Genomic DNA, 24,122 nt, shown 5'->3' on the forward strand with positions numbered 1-24,122 from the left:
AAATCTGTTGATATACACGTCTTTCATAAAGCTTAAAAGCAGGTGTGTTTCTCCTTCCCACCAAAAATGTGGGATTTTCACAGACATGCATCTCTACCTTAAAAGTCTTAGATAAGTAAATATAAAAGTGTGCGCTTAAATTTTTGTTCAGTATAGTGATCAGTTGAAATTATTCTTTCAGTTGCACATATATATTATATATTATATATATACATATTGCACACCTAACCTACCTTAAGTTTGACCTCATGTTTGTATGAATATTTATTTTTACTGCACAAAAATAGTGAGTCCATCACCAGTCCCCCAGCCAGTACAAAAATCTTCAAGAACTGCAACAGTTGTTAGGGTAAATATACTTAACAAGCAAAATCCTCTGTTTTTTTTAAAAACATCTATCAAGAGACTTTTGTCTCCCCACAATCACAGTTTCACATTACAGTAATAAATATTTTAATAAACATTAATTAAATTTGTTCGATGCTCATATTAAAAATGTAGTTTCAGCATATTTAGTTGAGCGCTGTTTTACATAACAATCGCCCCTTTTTGGTGATCTTTGTGTTCAGTACATGCATTGGTATTTTGAACAAAGGTGCACTTTTTAAAAGAATACTTAAGAATAACGCTCAAAAAAAGAGGAAGAGTTTCACATCAGCACCCATCCTAACTTTCCCATACGCCCAACTCCAGTTTGTGGTGGAAGTAAATGCTCTGGACATCGGCATTGGGGCGGTCCTCTCCCAACGCTCCCAAGTGGACCATAAATTACACCGCTGTGTCTTCCTGTCCTCACCCATGCAGAAGCATTGGTGATCGAGAGCTGCTGGCAGTTAAAGTGGCTTATCATAATTATAATCAAGTCTGTATCAGTGTTTGCCAAAATTACATTGCCATTGTGTGGCAGTACATTTTAAATTGTAACAACTTCATGAGCACTCCCTTGTTGATTTATGCACTCATTTTTTTGCTGCTACAATCTTATAAGGTCTGCTATGACTAAGTATGCTAAGTAACTTATGGTCACGAACAAATTATAACAACTTCACATTACTACTACTACCAGTGCTAATTCTTATTTGAAATCAGTTGTAAATTGGACACTTCAGTTGATCAGACTGATTTGATACAACTCATCATACCAGAGTTTCATACTGGAGTGAGGACAGAAAAAAAAAGATTAAACTTCACTTCTTCACTCCTAAGTTTTATATTTCATTTGTTTCATGATTCACCATCTAGCTAAAAATCAGCTGTGTAAATTGTAGGTCTGAGCCTCAAAAAGACCACAAACAACTTTCTACTTTATTGGAAAGTTTATTCTATTTACGATTGTTTTTTTCTTCCATTCACTTTTAATACTAATAATAATACTTTGGAATAATATAGCACCTCTCTTGAACTCACTTTACAAAAAAAATTATGCATAATAGCATAATGTAATATAAATAATTTATAATACATGAAAGTTAAAGAAAGCATGTCTGTCAGTAAGAACCACTTCCTACATCATAAATCATCATTTCCATTCAGTCACACATGAGGCTGTTAATTATTATTAGAGTTATAGAGTTTCAGTCTTTCCTGAAACATTTAGGCTAATAAATCATGTCCAATGTTCTAATCATATGATGGGTTATTACATAATGAATTAACAAACAGATTAGCAATAATAACAAATGCAAATAATGACTATTTATAAGGTAAACATCCCACCCATAGAGAACAGGACACAGCACACTGTTAATAAGGAAAGTAGGGTGTTACTTTATCCTCTTTGTTAGACAGAGAGGCAACAGTGCTGCTCTGTTATTGAACCCACTGCGATCAGCTGTTGCTGTCATCATTAATGGACGTTATTCCATGCGAAGCTTTGGAGGTAAAGATGTCTAATTGTTCTAAAGAACATATTCTTGTTTCTTCTCTTTCCTTTGTGTCTCTTGATGCGTTGGAAGGGACTAAGGTGAAAGGAAAAGATGCAAGTGAGGGTATTGTGGGTGCTCCTGGCCATGCACGGCTCTAAATGTGATCACAAGAATCTTTAATGAGAAGGTAGTAGAGAAATTAAAAATACATTAAAATGGGAGTAACATGAGATCTTCTGGAGGACTTGCATTTTGGACCACTTGTAGGTAATTCAGGGAATTCTTGCTAATGTGTCTTTCTCTATCTCTTTTAACCTGCCACAAAATAAGCGTTGGAGCGTTCAGATAAGTTTATTCTGCAAAACTGGGACACAAACACAAACAAAGTTGCTCAGCATTAATGGAAAGTTTATCAGATACCTTTGAACTGTAAAGATTATGGCTCATATTTTCAATACATTCTAACGATCAAAATAATTTCTTCCCCTTATATGTTCATTTTAACTGTCTATGTGTCTTTTTACCTGTATTATTTATTATTATTTGTAGTTTATCAGATAATACATTAACTACATTAATTATTAAGATATCATCTCAATGTACAAATATGAACAGAAATGTAAAAACACATGCGAAGATGAAAAAAGGAGAAAAAAGGAAAGGTGTCATGAAAAGGTGTAGCTTGAAAAAAAGTATGCAAAGTAAAATGAGTAAAAGTCATTTAAAATATTTTCGGAATGACAAAGCTGGTAAAAGTACACTCAACAGGTCTTTGAGACTAGATATATCCTTATCATGCCAACTTTGGTAGCCTTTATGTTACGTGCCAGTCAAAGACACCAGGACCCAGTTGCAGAGTTCCAACAAAAATAGTCTTTTATTACAAAACAGGAAGTCAGTTCACAGGAAAAAAAACAGAAAAGTATCAACAGAAAATCACCCGAAGGGAAAAGTAACAACTAAAAGGTAAACTAAAAAATAACCATCGAAATGGGACAAAAAAACTGATCGAGAATAACAAAGACAAGAGCAAAACACGAAGCGAGAGGCAGGAGATCACAGGAAGCATGGGTGAGACGCTGAAACACAAGGGAATCAGCCGGCACAGGAGACAAAGGGAGCGTGGCTTATGAAGCCAGCCAATTTAGGCAGAACAAGCTGCAGGTGTGCCGGGCGCCCTGTGCTCCAGGAGATCGCCCCACCCCTCAGTGCTCACTCTGCAAGACAGGGAGAGGAAAGTCAGGCACCCGCAGAACAAAACACAGCCAAATATCAGACCACAACACTTTATCCATTAAAAGATGGTTGGGAAAGTTGACTACCATTGGTGAATGAATGTGATATCTTGGTTACAATTATATTTACATTTCAAACTTTTTAAGAAACTTTTTAGATCCTGTTGTCTAAATGAATTTTAGCCAGGGCTGCATTAGTAGCAGTAGAAGAAAAATTCTTACCCTATTGTTGTTTTCAACTGCTGCCAGAGGAAGTGGTCATAGCGCTGCAGCCTGAGATGAAGACTACCATGAAGATCAGAGCTCGTATGAGAAGGGATTACTGCGTCATCTTCCTCTTTCTGGCTCTGGTCGTCTCAATCTTTGTGCTGCGTCACATGGAGGTCCTGGAGGTGAGACCCATGGATGTAATATAAGGTTCGTTCAAACTGAGCTGCGCCTTGCCTGACAGCAGACAAGAGCAGGCAGCCACAGCAGGAGGCGCTGACAAAAAGCTGCGATCAAGTCGGACAGCAGCCTTCAGTCTGTACAGGACGTCACGGAGGCACTCACATCCTGTTAGATTTGAGTCCTCTTCATTCAGATCTTCACAGATCCGTTTATCTGTTTACAGTCTCCAATTATTGTGTTGATCACAGTGTAAACTTTTGAAATATTATACAGGTGATCTGTTATTTCTGTCCATGGTTCAGCCTTGCCTATTATATCCATTTGCTGCTGTATATAAATCAACTGAGCATACCTGTCACCCCAAATAACTACATCAATACATCAAAACCATCACAGCATCTCCCAGATCAGTCAGATAGCCTATGGCCAGGGCTTCACATCTGTACAGATGTTATTTTAAGGATCCTTACATCACACTCAGGCTACTGACCATAAGTCTCTGTGCTGTTTAATCCTTAATCTTCAATGTCCGTCTTTCTTTAAAATAATTACAATATGATACAATAGACCCTCTATGATAAATGCATTTAGTCTTTGTGACTGTAACACGTCACCATCAGTCACAACATGCACTCTGTTAACAGAAAGTAAATAACTTCATGTAAGACAAATGAATTCCAAATCTCTGAAATTCAACAAAAATAAAATGTTTATCCAACATTTCATATTGGCAAGTCAACATCTGAACCAATCAGCTGTTCGATCAGCTGAGAGCCAGGCGTTGGCAGTCGGCGAAGAGCAACTGCGGCGCGTGGCTCTAAAATCTGCCGCCGCCTCAAAATCGCAATAGTATCGCTGTCCACTTTTGCATGACGTCAGCAAGTTAGACTAGGCTCAGACACAAATCCAACCAGCATACACTGCTTGTCAATCCCCGGTGACTGGTTCTGCGCAAACCTGGGTAGGCTGCGAAAGTGGCTAAAAGTACAGGGTTTTAGTCGGTAAAGTGATGCACACTGGCCCAGAAAAACTTTTCTCCATTGACTAACATGGGGAAAGAGACATCTGTAGATTAGTAAATATTTTTTTGTGAGCATCAAAACCCCTGCGAAACATCTTCTATCCCTGTCTGAATGTAAACCACTTGGAAAGTCGAAAAGAGCCGCAAGATCAAATTTTTTAGGCCGTCATTCAAACTAGCTGAGCATTAATCCAGAAGTCGGTCGCTTCGCCGGGTGGAGTTAACCACTGCTGCTGAGCAGCTCTCACAGGAGTGAATGAGGCCCCGCCCCCATAGCTGCATCCAGATTTCACTATAATACATCCATGGAGCCGCTCAGTGGCGCCAAAAGATCCATGAGTGGTGCATGCAGAGAAAGCTTTTTTTTAAATGAGTAAAATACCCAAATCTACTAGCCCATAGAGCATGCGTAGTAGAGATTAACGGCGAAATTCAGAGCATGGATGAGTGCGGCCGAGCAATAACTTCCGCCAGCGGAGCGACTGATTTCCAAATTAGCACCTCGGCTATCTTGAATGGTGGTCGAAAAAATTTGAACTAGCAGGTCTTTTAGACTTTCCAAATGATATCAAACTGGATGGTTTACATCTAGATAGGGAAAGAAGACGTTTCGCTGGGGTTTTGATGCTCACAAAAAATGATTTACTGATTTGCAGACGTCTCTTTCCCCATGTTAGTAAATGGGTAAAAGTCTTTCTGGGCCAGTGTCATCATGTGACTGACTCAAACGGTGTAATTCCACTTTCAGCAACTATGTTAATTTTGCATAAACACATGGTGCACTTCTGGGGGGCTTGGGTGAGACCCCTTAAAAGGTGGAGCCTATACGAAATGTTTAAGGTAAGGCAGTTTTTTAGGATGTTGTTTTCTTTTTGCTTTGTTTAGATTACGGGTATTTGCTTTTAACATTTGTTTGATGCATCTTTGTCATCATTCCTCTTGACCCCTGATCAGTTCGGCCATAAGGTGAACTCAATCATCAACGGTTCCTCTGACATACATCACAGCTTCTGCACCTTCCAGCCACTGTCCCCTGAGGCCGCTCTGGAGGAACGCCTCCTAATAGACACCATTCTTTGGCCTGAAACTCCACTTTTGCCAGATCCTCTTGTCGTGGAGCAGACCAGTGATCCAGCTCACAGCACCTTCACCATTCTCCCAAGGAGGGGAGGAGGACAGTGGCGTGTAGGGGATCAGCTGGAGGTCATGATAAAAATGTCTGACTTCCAGGGCCGTCCCAAGAAGTTTGGGGGGGACTTTTTACTCGCCCGGCTGCACAACCTGAAGCTCGGTGCAGGTGTGGCTGGACAAGTGGTGGATCATCTCAATGGAGCTACTCTGCTGTGTTCTCTTTACTCTGGGAAGGAGAAGCACAGGTTGAGGTGAAGCTAAAACTATTACATTAAATGTTGCTGTACTGCAGGTGTTTTCTATCTACCAAACTAGTTACCATTGCTACACCTGTTAACTTTTACTTCTTGCACAGCACATGTGCAGTTTGTAATTATAACAGTGGCAGATTAACCAGCTACATTTTAGAAACAATGGGACTTCTTCATTTTATACGTGGTGGAAAATAAGAACATGCACAACTCAAATAAATTTAGCCTACTTGTTTAATGTTAGTCAATGGACAATTTTCCAGAGATTGTTTCAGATCAATCTGGTAAATGAGGACATGTCTCAAAGTGGCACTTTGAGTAGTTTTCACTCTATTTGTCTTTATTAATATAATTGAACATGACTTGGACTTAATGAAAACTCTTCTCTGTTGGATCAGGTGATGATGGTTCACCCTAGTGAGGCTATTCCAGTGCTGAAAAGACTCAACAGAGAACAACCTGACAGGGTTTCCTTCAAGAGCCTCTTCCGTTCAGGCTCACTCTCTGAAACTACAATGTGTGATGTCTGCTTACGTCCAACCCAGCCACTCTGCAACTACACAGACCTCCGTACAGGCGAGTCTTGGTTCTGCTACAAGCCAAAGAAGCTGAGCTGTGATAGCAGGATCAATCACTTCTCGGAGACTTCAGGAGAAACCTCAAGGCCAATGAGGAGAAGCTCTTTCAAAGGTGAGGGAGCAGACAGACCAGAGTGGCTTTTTATGACTTTGATTAAATACATTCTTACATCCAGGGGTAGCAGTTGATTCTTATACATATTTGTACCTGACAGGATGACCTACTCCACAATGACCTATTACACTTTTATACAGGTAGTAGTCCATTCTGGTAGATATTTTCACCTGACAGAATTACCTTCTCCACATTTAACCACATTTATATAGATAGTATTCTATTCTGCTTGATATTTGCAATTGACAGAATGCCCTACTCCATAATTAACTACATTTATTCAGGTAGTACTCCATTCTCATAGATATTTTACCTGACAAAATGACCTACTCTTTATTTAACTGCATTTAGAGAGGTTGCAGTCCATTCTGATATTTACATCTAACAGAATGACCTACTTAACATTTAGAGAGGTTGCAGTCCATTCTGAAAGAATGGAGAGAATGATCTACTTTACATTTAACTTTGTTTCTGCAGGTGGTTGTTCTTTCTGATAGATGTTTGCATTTGACAGAATGACTTACTTAATATTTATACCTGACAGAATGACTTACTTCACATTTAACTATATTTATACAGATAACACACAATTTTGCTGACAAGTTGTACCGCATAGAGTAACCTGCTCTACACTGAACTACCTTCATGCAGGTATTACTCAATTCTGATGAATGTTTGCACCAGACAGAGGGCCCATGCCATATTTGACTACATTTACATTTGACTACATCCTGATAAATATTTGAACCTGACAGAATGACCTGTTCCACATTTAAATTTATTCTTATCTTTATTCTTCCTGTCCTCACCCATGCAGAAGCATTGGTGATCGAGAGCTGCTGGCAGTTAAAGTGGCTTATCATAATTATAATCAAGTCTGTATCAGTGTTTGCCAAAATTACATTGCCATTGTGTGGCAGTACATTTTAAATTGTAACAACTTCATGAGCACTCCCTTGTTGATTTATGCACTCATTTTTTTGCTGCTACAATCTTATAAGGTCTGCTATGACTAAGTATGCTAAGTAACTTATGGTCACGAACAAATTATAACAACTTCACATTACTACTACTACCAGTGCTAATTCTTATTTGAAATCAGTTGTAAATTGGACACTTCAGTTGATCAGACTGATTTGATACAACTCATCATACCAGAGTTTCATACTGGAGTGAGGACAGAAAAAAAAGATTAAACTTCACTTCTTCACTCCTAAGTTTTATATTTCATTTGTTTCATGATTCACCATCTAGCTAAAAATCAGCTGTGTAAATTGTAGGTCTGAGCCTCAAAAAGACCACAAACAACTTTCTACTTTATTGGAAAGTTTATTCTATTTACGATTGTTTTTTTCTTTCATTCACTTTTAATACTAATAATAATACTTTGGATTAATATAGCACCTCTCTTGAACTCACTTTACAAAAAAAATTATGCATAATAGCATAATGTAATATAAATAATTTATAATACATGAAAGTTAAAGAAAGCATGTCTGTCAGTAAGAACCACTTCCTACATCATAAATCATCATTTCCATTCAGTCACACATGAGGCTGTTAATTATTATTAGAGTTATAGAGTTTCAGTCTTTCCTGAAACATTTAGGCTAATAAATCATGTCCAATGTTCTAATCATATGATGGGTTATTACATAATGAATTAACAAACAGATTAGCAATAATAACAAATGCAAATAATGACTATTTATAAGGTAAACATCCCACCCATAGAGAACAGGACACAGCACACTGTTAATAAGGAAAGTAGGGTGTTACTTTATCCTCTTTGTTAGACAGAGAGGCAACAGTGCTGCTCTGTTATTGAACCCACTGCGATCAGCTGTTGCTGTCATCATTAATGGACGTTATTCCATGCGAAGCTTTGGAGGTAAAGATGTCTAATTGTTCTAAAGAACATATTCTTGTTTCTTCTCTTTCCTTTGTGTCTCTTGATGCGTTGGAAGGGACTAAGGTGAAAGGAAAAGATGCAAGTGAGGGTATTGTGGGTGCTCCTGGCCATGCACGGCTCTAAATGTGATCACAAGAATCTTTAATGAGAAGGTAGTAGAGAAATTAAAATACATTAAAATGGGAGTAACATGAGATCTTCTGGAGGACTTGCATTTTGGACCACTTGTAGGTAATTCAGGGAATTCTTGCTAATGTGTCTTTCTCTATCTCTTTTAACCTGCCACAAAATAAGCGTTGGAGCGTTCAGATAAGTTTATTCTGCAAAACTGGGACACAAACACAAACAAAGTTGCTCAGCATTAATGGAAAGTTTATCAGATACCTTTGAACTGTAAAGATTATGGCTCATATTTTCAATACATTCTAACGATCAAAATAATTTCTTCCCCTTATATGTTCATTTTAACTGTCTATGTGTCTTTTTACCTGTATTATTTATTATTATTTGTAGTTTATCAGATAATACATTAACTACATTAATTATTAAGATATCATCTCAATGTACAAATATGAACAGAAATGTAAAACACATGCGAAGATGAAAAAAGGAGAAAAAGGAAAGGTGTCATGAAAAGGTGTAGCTTGAAAAAAAGTATGCAAAGTAAAATGAGTAAAAGTCATTTAAAATATTTTCGGAATGACAAAGCTGGTAAAAGTACACTCAACAGGTCTTTGAGACTAGATATATCCTTATCATGCCAACTTTGGTAGCCTTTATGTTACGTGCCAGTCAAAGACACCAGGACCCAGTTGCAGAGTTCCAACAAAAATAGTCTTTTATTACAAAACAGGAAGTCAGTTCACAGGAAAAAAAACAGAAAAGTATCAACAGAAAATCACCCGAAGGGAAAAGTAACAACTAAAAGGTAAACTAAAAAATAACCATCGAAATGGGACAAAAAAACTGATCGAGAATAACAAAGACAAGAGCAAAACACGAAGCGAGAGGCAGGAGATCACAGGAAGCATGGGTGAGACGCTGAAACACAAGGGAATCAGCCGGCACAGGAGACAAAGGGAGCGTGGCTTATGAAGCCAGCCAATTTAGGCAGAACAAGCTGCAGGTGTGCCGGGCGCCCTGTGCTCCAGGAGATCGCCCCACCCCTCAGTGCTCACTCTGCAAGACAGGGAGAGGAAAGTCAGGCACCCGCAGAACAAAACACAGCCAAATATCAGACCACAACACTTTATCCATTAAAAGATGGTTGGGAAAGTTGACTACCATTGGTGAATGAATGTGATATCTTGGTTACAATTATATTTACATTTCAAACTTTTTAAGAAACTTTTTAGATCCTGTTGTCTAAATGAATTTTAGCCAGGGCTGCATTAGTAGCAGTAGAAGAAAAATTCTTACCCTATTGTTGTTTTCAACTGCTGCCAGAGGAAGTGGTCATAGCGCTGCAGCCTGAGATGAAGACTACCATGAAGATCAGAGCTCGTATGAGAAGGGATTACTGCGTCATCTTCCTCTTTCTGGCTCTGGTCGTCTCAATCTTTGTGCTGCGTCACATGGAGGTCCTGGAGGTGAGACCCATGGATGTAATATAAGGTTCGTTCAAACTGAGCTGCGCCTTGCCTGACAGCAGACAAGAGCAGGCAGCCACAGCAGGAGGCGCTGACAAAAAGCTGCGATCAAGTCGGACAGCAGCCTTCAGTCTGTACAGGACGTCACGGAGGCACTCACATCCTGTTAGATTTGAGTCCTCTTCATTCAGATCTTCACAGATCCGTTTATCTGTTTACAGTCTCCAATTATTGTGTTGATCACAGTGTAAACTTTTGAAATATTATACAGGTGATCTGTTATTTCTGTCCATGGTTCAGCCTTGCCTATTATATCCATTTGCTGCTGTATATAAATCAACTGAGCATACCTGTCACCCCAAATAACTACATCAATACATCAAAACCATCACAGCATCTCCCAGATCAGTCAGATAGCCTATGGCCAGGGCTTCACATCTGTACAGATGTTATTTTAAGGATCCTTACATCACACTCAGGCTACTGACCATAAGTCTCTGTGCTGTTTAATCCTTAATCTTCAATGTCCGTCTTTCTTTAAAATAATTACAATATGATACAATAGACCCTCTATGATAAATGCATTTAGTCTTTGTGACTGTAACACGTCACCATCAGTCACAACATGCACTCTGTTAACAGAAAGTAAATAACTTCATGTAAGACAAATGAATTCCAAATCTCTGAAATTCAACAAAAATAAAATGTTTATCCAACATTTCATATTGGCAAGTCAACATCTGAACCAATCAGCTGTTCGATCAGCTGAGAGCCAGGCGTTATAGTCGGCGAAGAGCAACTGCGGCGCGTGGCTCTAAAATCTGCCGCCGCCTCAAAATCGCAATAGTATCGCTGTCCACTTTTGCATGACGTCAGCAAGTTAGACTAGGCTCAGACACAAATCCAACCAGCATACACTGCTTGTCAATCCCCGGTGACTGGTTCTGCGCAAACCTGGGTAGGCTGCGAAAGTGGCTAAAAGTACAGGGTTTTAGTCGGTAAAGTGATGCACACTGGCCCAGAAAAACTTTTCTCCATTGACTAACATGGGGAAAGAGACATCTGTAGATTAGTAAATATTTTTTTGTGAGCATCAAAACCCCTAAACATCTTCTATCCCTGTCTGAATGTAAACCACTTGGAAAGTCGAAAAGAGCCGCAAGATCAAATTTTTTAGGCCGTCATTCAAACTAGCTGAGCATTAATCCAGAAGTCGGTCGCTTCGCCGGTGGGAGTTAACCACTGCTGCTGAGCAGCTCTCACAGGAGTGAATGAGGCCCCGCCCCCATAGCTGCATCCAGATTTCACTATAATACATCCATGGAGCCGCTCAGTGGCGCCAAAAGATCCATGAGTGGTGCATGCAGAGAAAGCTTTTTTAAATGAGTAAATACCCAAATCTACTAGCCCATAGAGCATGCGTAGTAGAGATTAACGACGAAATTCAGAGCATGGATGAGTGCGGCCGAGCAATAACTTCCGCCAGCGGAGCGACTGATTTCCAAATTAGCACCTCGGCTATCTTGAATGGTGGTCGAAAAAATTTGAACTAGCAGGTCTTTTAGACTTTCCAAATGATATCAAACTGGATGGTTTACATCTAGATAGGGAAAGAAGACGTTTCGCTGGGGTTTTGATGCTCACAAAAAATGATTTACTGATTTGCAGACGTCTCTTTCCCCATGTTAGTAAATGGGTAAAAGTCTTTCTGGGCCAGTGTCATCATGTGACTGACTCAAACGGTGTAATTCCACTTTCAGCAACTATGTTAATTTTGCATAAACACATGGTGCACTTCTGGGGGGCTTGGGTGAGACCCCTTAAAAGGTGGAGCCTATACGAAATGTTTAAGGTAAGGCAGTTTTTTAGGATGTTGTTTTCTTTTTGCTTTGTTTAGATTACGGGTATTTGCTTTTAACATTTGTTTGATGCATCTTTGTCATCATTCCTCTTGACCCCTGATCAGTTCGGCCATAAGGTGAACTCAATCATCAACGGTTCCTCTGACATACATCACAGCTTCTGCACCTTCCAGCCACTGTCCCCTGAGGCCGCTCTGGAGGAACGCCTCCTAATAGACACCATTCTTTGGCCTGAAACTCCACTTTTGCCAGATCCTCTTGTCGTGGAGCAGACCAGTGATCCAGCTCACAGCACCTTCACCATTCTCCCAAGGAGGGCAGGAGGACAGTGGCGTGTAGGGGATCAGCTGGAGGTCATGATAAAAATGTCTGACTTCCAGGGCCGTCCCAAGAAGTTTGGGGGGGACTTTTTACTCGCCCGGCTGCACAACCTGAAGCTCGGTGCAGGTGTGGCTGGACAAGTGGTGGATCATCTCAATGGGAGCTACTCTGCTGTGTTCTCTTTACTCTGGGAAGGAGAAGCACAGGTTGAGGTGAAGCTAAAAACTATTACATTAAATGTTGCTGTACTGCAGGTGTTTTCTATCTACCAAACTAGTTACCATTGCTACACCTGTTAACTTTTACTTCTTGCACAGCACATGTGCAGTTTGTAATTATAACAGTGGCAGATTAACCAGCTACATTTTAGAAACAATGGGACTTCTTCATTTTATACGTGGTGGAAAATAAGAACATGCACAACTCAAATAAATTTAGCCTACTTGTTTAATGTTAGTCAATGGACAATTTTCCAGAGATTGTTTCAGATCAATCTGGTAATGAGGACATGTCTCAAAGTGGCACTTTGAGTAGTTTTCACTCTATTTGTCTTTATTAATATAATTGAACATGACTTGGACTTAATGAAAACTCTTCTCTGTTGGATCAGGTGATGATGGTTCACCCTAGTGAGGCTATTCCAGTGCTGAAAAGACTCAACAGAGAACAACCTGACAGGGTTTCCTTCAAGAGCCTCTTCCGTTCAGGCTCACTCTCTGAAACTACAATGTGTGATGTCTGCTTACGTCCAACCCAGCCACTCTGCAACTACACAGACCTCCGTACAGGCGAGTCTTGGTTCTGCTACAAGCCAAAGAAGCTGAGCTGTGATAGCAGGATCAATCACTTCTCGGGAGACTTCAGGAGAAACCTCAAGGCCAATGAGGAGAAGCTCTTTCAAAGGTGAGGGAGCAGACAGACCAGAGTGGCTTTTTATGACTTTGATTAAATACATTCTTACATCCAGGGGTAGCAGTTGATTCTTATACATATTTGTACCTGACAGGATGACCTACTCCACAATGACCTATTACACTTTTATACAGGTAGTAGTCCATTCTGGTAGATATTTTCACCTGACAGAATTACCTTCTCCACATTTAACCACATTTATATAGATAGTATTCTATTCTGCTTGATATTTGCAATTGACAGAATGCCCTACTCCATAATTAACTACATTTATTCAGGTAGTACTCCATTCTCATAGATATTTTACCTGACAAAATGACCTACTCTTTATTTAACTGCATTTAGAGAGGTTGCAGTCCATTCTGATATTTACATCTAACAGAATGACCTACTTAACATTTAGAGAGGTTGCAGTCCATTCTGAAAGAATGGAGAGAATGATCTACTTTACATTTAACTTTGTTTCTGCAGGTGGTTGTTCTTTCTGATAGATGTTTGCATTTGACAGAATGACTTACTTAATATTTATACCTGACAGAATGACTTACTTCACATTTAACTATATTTATACAGATAACACACAATTTTGCTGACAAGTTGTACCGTACAGAGTAACCTGCTCTACACTGAACTACCTTCATGCAGGTATTACTCAATTCTGATGAATGTTTGCACCAGACAGAGGGCCCATGCCATATTTGACTACATTTACATTTGACTACATCCTGATAAATATTTGAACCTGACAGAATGACCTGTTCCACATTTAAATTTATTCTTATCTTTATTCTTCCTGTCCTCACCCATGCAGAAGCATTGGTGATCGAGAGCTGCTGGCAGTTAAAGTGGCTTATCATAATTATAATCAAGTCTGTATCAGTGTTTGCCAAAATTACATTGCCATTGTGTGGCAGTACATTTTAAATTGTAACAACTTCATGAGCACTCCCTTGTTGATTTATGCACTCATTTTTTTGCTGCTACAATCTTATAAGGTCTGCTATGACTAAGTATGCTAAGTAACTTATGGTCACGAACAAATTATAACAACTTCACATTACTACTACTACCAGTGCTAATTCTTATTTGAAATCAGTTGTAAATTGGACACTTCAGTTGATCAGACTGATTTGATACAACTCATCATACCAGAGTTTCATACTGGAGTGAGGACAGAAAAAAAAAGATTAAACTTCACTTCTTCACTCCTAAGTTTTATATTTCATTTGTTTCATGATTCACCATCTAGCTAAAAATCAGCTGTGTAAATTGTAGGTCTGAGCCTCAAAAAGACCACAAACAACTTTCTACTTTATTGGAAAGTTTATTCTATTTACGATTGTTTTTTTCTTTCATTCACTTTTAATACTAATAATAATACTTTGGATTAATATAGCACCTCTCTTGAACTCACTTTACAAAAAAAATTATGCATAATAGCATAATGTAATATAAATAATTTATAATACATGAAAGTTAAAGAAAGCATGTCTGTCAGTAAGAACCACTTCCTACATCATAAATCATCATTTCCATTCAGTCACACATGAGGCTGTTAATTATTATTAGAGTTATAGAGTTTCAGTCTTTCCTGAAACATTTAGGCTAATAAATCATGTCCAATGTTCTAATCATATGATGGGTTATTACATAATGAATTAACAAACAGATTAGCAATAATAACAAATGCAAATAATGACTATTTATAAGGTAAACATCCCACCCATAGAGAACAGGACACAGCACACTGTTAATAAGGAAAGTAGGGTGTTACTTTATCCTCTTTGTTAGACAGAGAGGCAACAGTGCTGCTCTGTTATTGAACCCACTGCGATCAGCTGTTGCTGTCATCATTAATGGACGTTATTCCATGCGAAGCTTTGGAGGTAAAGATGTCTAATTGTTCTAAAGAACATATTCTTGTTTCTTCTCTTTCCTTTGTGTCTCTTGATGCGTTGGAAGGGACTAAGGTGAAAGGAAAAGATGCAAGTGAGGGTATTGTGGGTGCTCCTGGCCATGCACGGCTCTAAATGTGATCACAAGAATCTTTAATGAGAAGGTAGTAGAGAAATTAAAAATACATTAAAATGGGAGTAACATGAGATCTTCTGGAGGACTTGCATTTTGGACCACTTGTAGGTAATTCAGGGAATTCTTGCTAATGTGTCTTTCTCTATCTCTTTTAACCTGCCACAAAATAAGCGTTGGAGGCGTTCAGATAAGTTTATTCTGCAAAACTGGGACACAAACACAAACAAAGTTGCTCAGCATTAATGGAAAGTTTATCAGATACCTTTGAACTGTAAAGATTATGGCTCATATTTTCAATACATTCTAACGATCAAAATAATTTCTTCCCCTTATATGTTCATTTTAACTGTCTATGTGTCTTTTTACCTGTATTATTTATTATTATTTGTAGTTTATCAGATAATACATTAACTACATTAATTATTAAGATATCATCTCAATGTACAAATATGAACAGAAATGTAAAACACATGCGAAGATGAAAAAGGAGAAAAAGGAAAGGTGTCATGAAAAGGTGTAGCTTGAAAAAAGTATGCAAAGTAAAATGAGTAAAAGTCATTTAAAATATTTTCGAATGACAAAGCTGGTAAAAGTACACTCAACAGGTCTTTGAGACTAGATATATCCTTATCATGCCAACTTTGGTAGCCTTTATGTTACGTGCCAGTCAAAGACACCAGGACCCAGTTGCAGAGTTCCAACAAAAATAGTCTTTTATTACAAAACAGGAAGTCAGTTCACAGGAAAAAAAACAGAAAAGTATCAACAGAAAATCACCCGAAGGGAAAAGTCACAACTAAAAGGTAAACTAAAAAATAACCATCTAAATGGGACAAAAAACTGATCGAGAATAACAAAGACAAGAGCAAAACACGAAGCGAGAGGCAGGAGATCACAGGAAGCATGGGTGAGACGCTGAAACACAAGGGAATCAGCCGGCACAGGAGACAAAGGGAGCGTGGCTTATGAAGCCAGCCAATTTAGGCAGAACAAGCTGCAGGTGTGCCGGGCGCCCTGTGCTCCAGGAGATCGCCCCACCCTCAGTGCTCACTCTGCAAGACAGGGAGAGGAAAGTCAGGCACCCATGCAGAACAAAACACAGCCAAATATCAGACCACAACACTTTATCCATTAAAAGATGGTTGGGAAAGTTGACTACCATTGGTGAATGAATGTGATATCTTGGTTACAATTATATTTACATTTCAAACTTTTTAAGAAACTTTTTAGATCCTGTTGTCTAAATGAATTTTAGCCAGGGCTGCATTAGTAGCAGTAGAAGAAAAATTCTTACCCTATTGTTGTTTTCAACTGCTGCCAGAGGAAGTGGTCATAGCGCTGCAGCCTGAGATGAAGACTACCATGAAGATCAGAGCTCGTATGAGAAGGGATTACTGCGTCATCTTCCTCTTTCTGGCTCTGGTCGTCTCAATCTTTGTGCTGCGTCACATGGAGGTCCTGGAGGTGAGACCCATGGATGTAATATAAGGTTCGTTCAAACTGAGCTGCGCCTTGCCTGACAGCAGACAAGAGCAGGCAGCCACAGCAGGAGGCGCTGACAAAAAGCTGCGATCAAGTCGGACAGCAGCCTTCAGTCTGTACAGGACGTCACGGAGGCACTCACATCCTGTTAGATTTGAGTCCTCTTCATTCAGATCTTCACAGATCCGTTTATCTGTTTACAGTCTCCAATTATTGTGTTGATCACAGTGTAAACTTTTGAAATATTATACAGGTGATCTGTTATTTCTGTCCATGGTTCAGCCTTGCCTATTATATCCATTTGCTGCTGTATATAAATCAACTGAGCATACCTGTCACCCCAAATAACTACATCAATACATCAAAACCATCACAGCATCTCCCAGATCAGTCAGATAGCCTATGGCCAGGGCTTCACATCTGTACAGATGTTATTTTAAGGATCCTTACATCACACTCAGGCTACTGACCATAAGTCTCTGTGCTGTTTAATCCTTAATCTTCAATGTCCGTCTTTCTTTAAAATAATTACAATATGATACAATAGACCCTCTATGATAAATGCATTTAGTCTTTGTGACTGTAACACGTCACCATCAGTCACAACATGCACTCTGTTAACAGAAAGTAAATAACTTCATGTAAGACAAATGAATTCCAAATCTCTGAAATTCAACAAAAATAAAATGTTTATCCCACATTTCATATTGGTAAGTCAACATCTGAACCAATCAGCTGTTCGATCAGCTGAGAGCCAGGCGTTGGCAGTCGGCGAAGAGCAACTGCGGCGCGTGGCTCTAAAATCTGCCGCCGCCTCAAAATCGCAATAGTATCGCTGTCCACTTTTGCATGACGTCAGCAAGTTAGACTAGGCTCAGACACAAATCCAACCAGCATACACTGCTTGTCAATCCCCGGTGACTGGTTCTCGCAAACCTGGGTAGGCTGCGAAAGTGGCTAAAAGTACAGGGTTTTAGTCGGTAAAGTGATGCACACTGGCCCAGAAAAACTTTTCTCCATTGACTAACATGGGGAAAGAGACATCTGTAGATTAGTAAATATTTTTTTGTGAGCATCAAAACCCCTGTAAACATCTTCTATCCCTGTCTGAATGTAAACCACTTGGAAAGTCGAAAAGAGCCGCAAGATCAAATTTTTTAGGCCGTCATTCAAACTAGCTGAGCATTAATCCAGAAGTCGGTCGCTTCGCCGGTGGGAGTTAACCACTGCTGCTGAGCAGCTCTCACAGGAGTGAATGAGGCCCCGCCCCCATAGCTGCATCCAGATTTCACTATAATACATCCATGGAGCCGCTCAGTGGCGCCAAAAGATCCATGAGTGGTGCATGCAGAGAAAGCTTTTTTTTAAAATGAGTAAAATACCCAAATCTACTAGCCCATAGAGCATGCGTAGTAGAGATTAACGGCGAAATTCAGAGCATGGATGAGTGCGGCCGAGCAATAACTTCCGCCAGCGGAGCGACTGATTTCCAAATTAGCACCTCGGCTATCTTGAATGGTGGTCGAAAAATTTGAACTAGCAGGTCTTTTAGACTTTCCAAATGATATCAAACTGGATGGTTTACATCTAGATAGGGAAAGAAGACGTTTCGCTGGGGTTTTGATGCTCACAAAAATGATTTACTGATTTGCAGACGCCTCTTTCCCCATGTTAGTAAATGGGTAAAAGTCTTTCTGGGCCAGTGTCATCATGTGACTGACTCAAACGGTGTAATTCCACTTTCAGCAACTATGTTAATTTTGCATAAACACATGGTGCACTTCTGGGGGGCTTGGGTGAGACCCCTTAAAAGGTGGAGCCTATACGAAATGTTTAAGGTAAGGCAGTTTTTTAGGATGTTGTTTTCTTTTTGCTTTGTTTAGATTACGGGTATTTGCTTTTAACATTTGTTTGATGCATCTTTGTCATCATTCCTCTTGACCCCTGATCAGTTCGGCCATAAGGTGAACTCAATCATCAACGGTTCCTCTGACATACATCACAGCTTCTGCACCTTCCAGCCACTGTCCCCTGAGGCCGCTCTGGAGGAACGCCTCCTAATAGACACCATTCTTTGGCCTGAAACTCCACTTTTGCCAGATCCTCTTGTCGTGGAGCAGACCAGTGATCCAGCTCACAGCACCTTCACCATTCTCCCAAGGAGGGAGGAGGACAGTGGCGTGTAGGGGATCAGCTGGAGGTCATGATAAAATGTCTGACTTCCAGGGCCGTCCCAAGAAGTTTGGGGACTTTTACTGCCTCGGCTGCACAACCTGAAGCTCGGTGCAGGTGTGGCTGGACAAGTGGTGGATCATCTCAATGGGAGCTACTCTGCTGTGTTCTCTTTACTCTGGGAAGGAGAAGCACAGGTTGAGGTGAAGCTAAAAACTATTACATTAAATGTTGCTGTACTGCAGGTGTTTTCTATCTACCAAACTAGTTACCATTGCTACACCTGTTAACTTTTACTTCTTGCACAGCACATGTGCAGTTTGTAATTATAACAGTGGCAGATTAACCAGCTACATTTTAGAAACAATGGGACTTCTTCATTTTATACGTGGTGGAAAATAAGAACATGCACAACTCAAATAAATTTAGCCTACTTGTTTAATGTTAGTCAATGGACAATTTTCCAGAGATTGTTTCAGATCAATCTGGTAAATGAGGACATGTCTCAAAGTGGCACTTTGAGTAGTTTTCACTCTATTTGTCTTTATTAATATAATTGAACATGACTTGGACTTAATGAAAACTCTTCTCTGTTGGATCAGGTGATGATGGTTCACCCTAGTGAGGCTATTCCAGTGCTGAAAAGACTCAACAGAGAACAACCTGACAGGGTTTCCTTCAAGAGCCTCTTCCGTTCAGGCTCACTCTCTGAAACTACAATGTGTGATGTCTGCTTACGTCCAACCCAGCCACTCTGCAACTACACAGACCTCCGTACAGGCGAGTCTTGGTTCTGCTACAAGCCAAAGAAGCTGAGCTGTGATAGCAGGATCAATCACTTCTCGGGAGACTTCAGGAGAAACCTCAAGGCCAATGAGGAGAAGCTCTTTCAAAGGTGAGGGAGCAGACAGACCAGAGTGGCTTTTTATGACTTTGATTAAATACATTCTTACATCCAGGGGTAGCAGTTGATTCTTATACATATTTGTACCTGACAGGATGACCTACTCCACAATGACCTATTACACTTTTATACAGGTAGTAGTCCATTCTGGTAGATATTTTCACCTGACAGAATTACCTTCTCCACATTTAACCACATTTATATAGATAGTATTCTATTCTGCTTGATATTTGCAATTGACAGAATGCCCTACTCCATAATTAACTACATTTATTCAGGTAGTACTCCATTCTCATAGATATTTTACCTGACAAAATGACCTACTCTTTATTTAACTGCATTTAGAGAGGTTGCAGTCCATTCTGATATTTACATCTAACAGAATGACCTACTTAACATTTAGAGAGGTTGCAGTCCATTCTGAAAGAATGGAGAGAATGATCTACTTTACATTTAACTTTGTTTCTGCAGGTGGTTGTTCTTTCTGATAGATGTTTGCATTTGACAGAATGACTTACTTAATATTTATACCTGACAGAATGACTTACTTCACATTTAACTATATTTATACAGATAACACACAATTTTGCTGACAAGTTGTACCGTACAGAGTAACCTGCTCTACACTGAACTACCTTCATGCAGGTATTACTCAATTCTGATGAATGTTTGCACCAGACAGAGGGCCCATGCCATATTTGACTACATTTACATTTGACTACATCCTGATAAATATTTGAACCTGACAGAATGACCTGTTCCACATTTAAATTTATTTATACAGGTAGTAGTTTGTTCTCATAGATATTTGTACCTGACAGAATTACCTTCTTTACATTGAACTACATTTGTACAGGTACTAGTCCATTCTTGAACCTGACAAAATTTCCTACTCTATTTAACTACATCAATACAGGTAGTAGTCCATTCTGATGTATATTTGTACCTAGATAGAATGAGCTACTCCACATTAACTAAATTTTTAGCAGTAGAAGTCTGCTCTGATAGATATTTTAACCTGTCAAAATGACCTGCTCTACAAATGTATTTAGGTAGTCTTCCATTCTAAATAATGTCTGTATGACCTACCCCACATTAACTACATTAATATAGGTATCAGTCCATTCTTATTCATATTTATAAATGATGGAATGACCAACTCCACATTTAACTACATTTATACAGATAATACGCCATTCTGTTGAATAGTTGTACCTGATAGAATGACTTACTCCACATTTAACTACATTTATCCAGGTAATACTCCTGTCTGATGAATATTTGGAACTGATGGAATGACCTACCTCACATTTAACGTATATGCGGGTAGTAGTTCATTCTGATAGATATTTGTGCCTTACAGAATGAATTCCTCCACATTTAATATATTTATACAGGTAGTAATCAATCCTGATACATATTTGTACCTGACAGAATGACCTGCTCTACATTTAACTACATTTATACAGATAGTAGTGCATACTGACATATATTTGTACTTAACAGAATGACCGACTCCACATTTATATAAATTGTATTCCACAGTATGTCGTAGTCAATATTTTTGTCCTCTTTGCTTTTCTTCATGTTTTTAATGTTTTGGTGTGTCCAAGGGATATTTTATTGTGTATGCTTTTCTTCAGTAATGTCAATTTGAAAGTCTACATTCAAGCTCCACTACCTGCCAGTATCACCGTGTTGCCAAAAGAAGAAGGTAAACCATGATTTCTTTTACTGCTACTGATGATATTATTGTGCACTAACATCTTTGATAGTGCACAACACCTGTTTAAAGATGTCAAACAAGTTTTATGACCATGAGAAAGACACACTGCCATTTATGCCCTAATCTCCCCAGAGATTAGGGCATAATGTTCTTCTGTGGCAAGACCCAGGTTTAGAAGGGAATGTAAAAATGGGTTGTTCAAAAAATTCAAAATGTTGGGGAATCTTTCTGAGGGGACCCAAGCACCAATCCCCAAGACTGAAAAATGAGACCAATGCAGTAGTGTCAAAAAATTGTAGTTTTTTGAATGGCCGCTCGAGGCTGGCTCCAAAACAGATTTAATTCCCACATAGAGCCCCATGTTGAATTGCCCAACTTTACAGTGGAGATAAATAGCCTGGTACAAAAACATCTTTGGTCTCCACAGGTAATTTCAACATTCATAACAACTGCATGATGGGACAATTTGCCACTTGCGGTTTGAGTTACAGGCTATCCTCCACAGCTCCACCCTCTCGTCTAAATCTGATCACTTCTGGCTCCAAAAATCCAAATTGGTGATGCCCGAAATGCCGAACTTGAGGCTCCAAAACGTCAGTCTGTGGCTGCATTCATTATGTGGACAGCTTATGGATGGACCTTAATGATTCTTAAGGCTTTTATGTTGAGCACATTGGTCTGCACTTGAGGGGTGTGGCCTTTCCAAAACAGAAATTTTTGCCCTTTTTGAAGTCATATTTGTTTAGCAGTATTTGAACACAACTTCCTGAAAATTTCATGTGTCTGTGAGGTACAATAAGGCAGCACTTTTTAAAAAGCACAATATTAAATAATAAATAGATACATCATTATCATAAGCGTTGTTGTTATTACCTGTGTATCACTACAATACACAAGAATTGAACAACTGCCACTTATCTGCTTTTGGAAATTAGCATAATTTTAGCTTTAGCTGATATTAGCAACTAGTAGGGAGCTTAAATGCTTATTCGATAAAACAGATGCTGTCATGTTCATGTTGGCATCATTTTAACTTCCAATTTTGAAGATCCCTTCTCCACAGTCATAGGTTACATCTAGTAAGGTAGATGTGGTTGGTAAGTTCAATAAGGGTTTGATCTCTGTAAAGGCACAAGCATTTTTATACCATTTTGTTTTATATATTTCTAAATTAACCTTGGGAATCTATGTACCAACGTGCCTACAGTGAGTTTGATCATTACAACACTGCGGAAAGAATCTTGCTTTAAAGGGCAACGATAATTTTCATATTTATTAAGACCATGTCTTATGTAGTAACAAACTGACTTTAGGCAGAGTGCCACAGATTAACAAAGTCTGTGTTATCAGTCTTTTTATGGTATTTGTTGACACAAAAAAACAAAATAAAATAAAAAACTCATAAAATAACCCGTTCATTATCCTCTAACTTCTCAGGTCAACCAAAGTTAAAGAGCAACAGAGTGACATCTGGACCCTCTGGCTATTACTACCAGGGTGTATGGTCAGCACTAGATGGAAAAACAATTCAGCAATTCAACGCTCCAGCCATCAGTCACTGTCTGAAAGGCAAAATGGTCCACATGTATGGAGACTCCACCATCAGGCAGTGGTATGAATTCCTCGCAAAGCTACCAGGTATCTGATCCACAGGAGTTTCTGCTAACAGATTGATCATGTTTCAAACTGCATCTTAATCTGTTTCCTTTGTTATACTTTTAGATCTCAGGAAGTTTGACCTGCATAACCCAATACAAGCTGGACCTTTCATGGCCTTAAACTTTGCAAACAACATTTTGTTGACATACCGCTGCCATGGTCCCCCTATTCGTTTTTCCACAGTCCCAACCAGCAACTTTCCTTATGTTGCCAATGAAATAGATGGCTTAAAAGGAGGCACCGACACTGTCGTAGTTCTTAGCGTCTGGGCTCACTTTAACGCTTTTCCCATGGAGGTCTACATCCGGCGACTTATGAGCATCCGCAGTGCGGTGGTGCGGCTGCTGGAAAGGGCTCCGGGCACACTGGTCATCATCAGGACAGCAAACCCAAGAGAGCTGAATTTTTATCAGGCCCTAAACTTCAGCGACTGGTATGCACTGCAGCGTTCTAAGGTGCTTAGAGCCATATTCAAAGGGCTGAATGTTCATCTGATCAATGCCTGGCCGATGGTTGTCGCCCATCACCTGCAGCACGAGCTCCACCCAAAACCTCCCATTATTAAGAACATGATCGACATTCTCATGTCCTACATATGTCCTCCAAAGGGTGGCTAGATGTATTTGTTGGAGGGAGGGGGGGGGAGTGGGGATTCAAGCACACCTTGTGTATACATATGATCTCTGCGTAAACACCAAAAGAAGCATTTGTCTATAGGCACTCCATGCACAGACTAGACTAACTACAATGTTTCTCATCCATTTTGAATTAGGAAATTTATGAGCGATGATTAACAATGTGCATATTAAATAACATCTGCCTTTACCTAAACATACACATATTTATGAAAATATAACTCAATTGTTCGGGATGTTAACTCTTTAACTGGTGAACTGCAAAGAATATTTTTGCCCAGTTACATGTGTCGGTCTATGGGTTAAATTTGCAGCTTTTCAGTTTACCGCA

General features: G+C 39.4%; 1 protein-coding gene and 2 pseudogenes across 3 annotated transcripts; all 3 read left to right on the forward strand.

Moving 5' to 3' along the window:
• The first annotated feature begins 1,756 nt into the window (after nt 1-1,756).
• On the forward strand, nt 1,757-6,587 carry LOC148185924 (NXPE family member 3-like; annotated as a pseudogene). Its single transcript, XR_015775601.1, has 4 exons — nt 1,757-1,879; nt 3,350-3,492; nt 5,466-5,893; nt 6,292-6,587. The product of XR_015775601.1 is annotated as an NXPE family member 3-like (transcript).
• A 1,767-nt stretch (nt 6,588-8,354) lies between these two features.
• LOC148185925 (NXPE family member 3-like) lies at nt 8,355-13,766 on the forward strand. The gene is made up of 4 exons (XM_088072894.1): nt 8,355-8,477; nt 9,945-10,087; nt 12,054-12,482; nt 12,881-13,766. The coding sequence occupies exons 1-4, from the start codon at nt 8,462-8,464 to the stop codon at nt 13,175-13,177; spliced, it is 885 nt and encodes a 294-aa protein (XP_087929020.1). The 5' UTR covers nt 8,355-8,461; the 3' UTR covers nt 13,178-13,766.
• A 1,179-nt stretch (nt 13,767-14,945) lies between these two features.
• Nucleotides 14,946-23,776, forward strand: LOC121964941 (NXPE family member 3-like; annotated as a pseudogene). Its single transcript, XR_015775560.1, has 7 exons — nt 14,946-15,068; nt 16,535-16,677; nt 18,648-19,070; nt 19,470-19,762; nt 21,415-21,485; nt 22,935-23,135; nt 23,220-23,776. The product of XR_015775560.1 is annotated as an NXPE family member 3-like (transcript).
• Nucleotides 23,777-24,122: the final 346 nt, after the last annotated feature.

Source organism: Plectropomus leopardus, chromosome 22 (assembly GCF_026936395.1).
Source record: "Plectropomus leopardus strain MGB_pleo_1.0 chromosome 22, ASM2693639v1, whole genome shotgun sequence".
Taxonomy (NCBI): Eukaryota; Metazoa; Chordata; class Actinopteri; order Perciformes; family Serranidae; genus Plectropomus; species Plectropomus leopardus.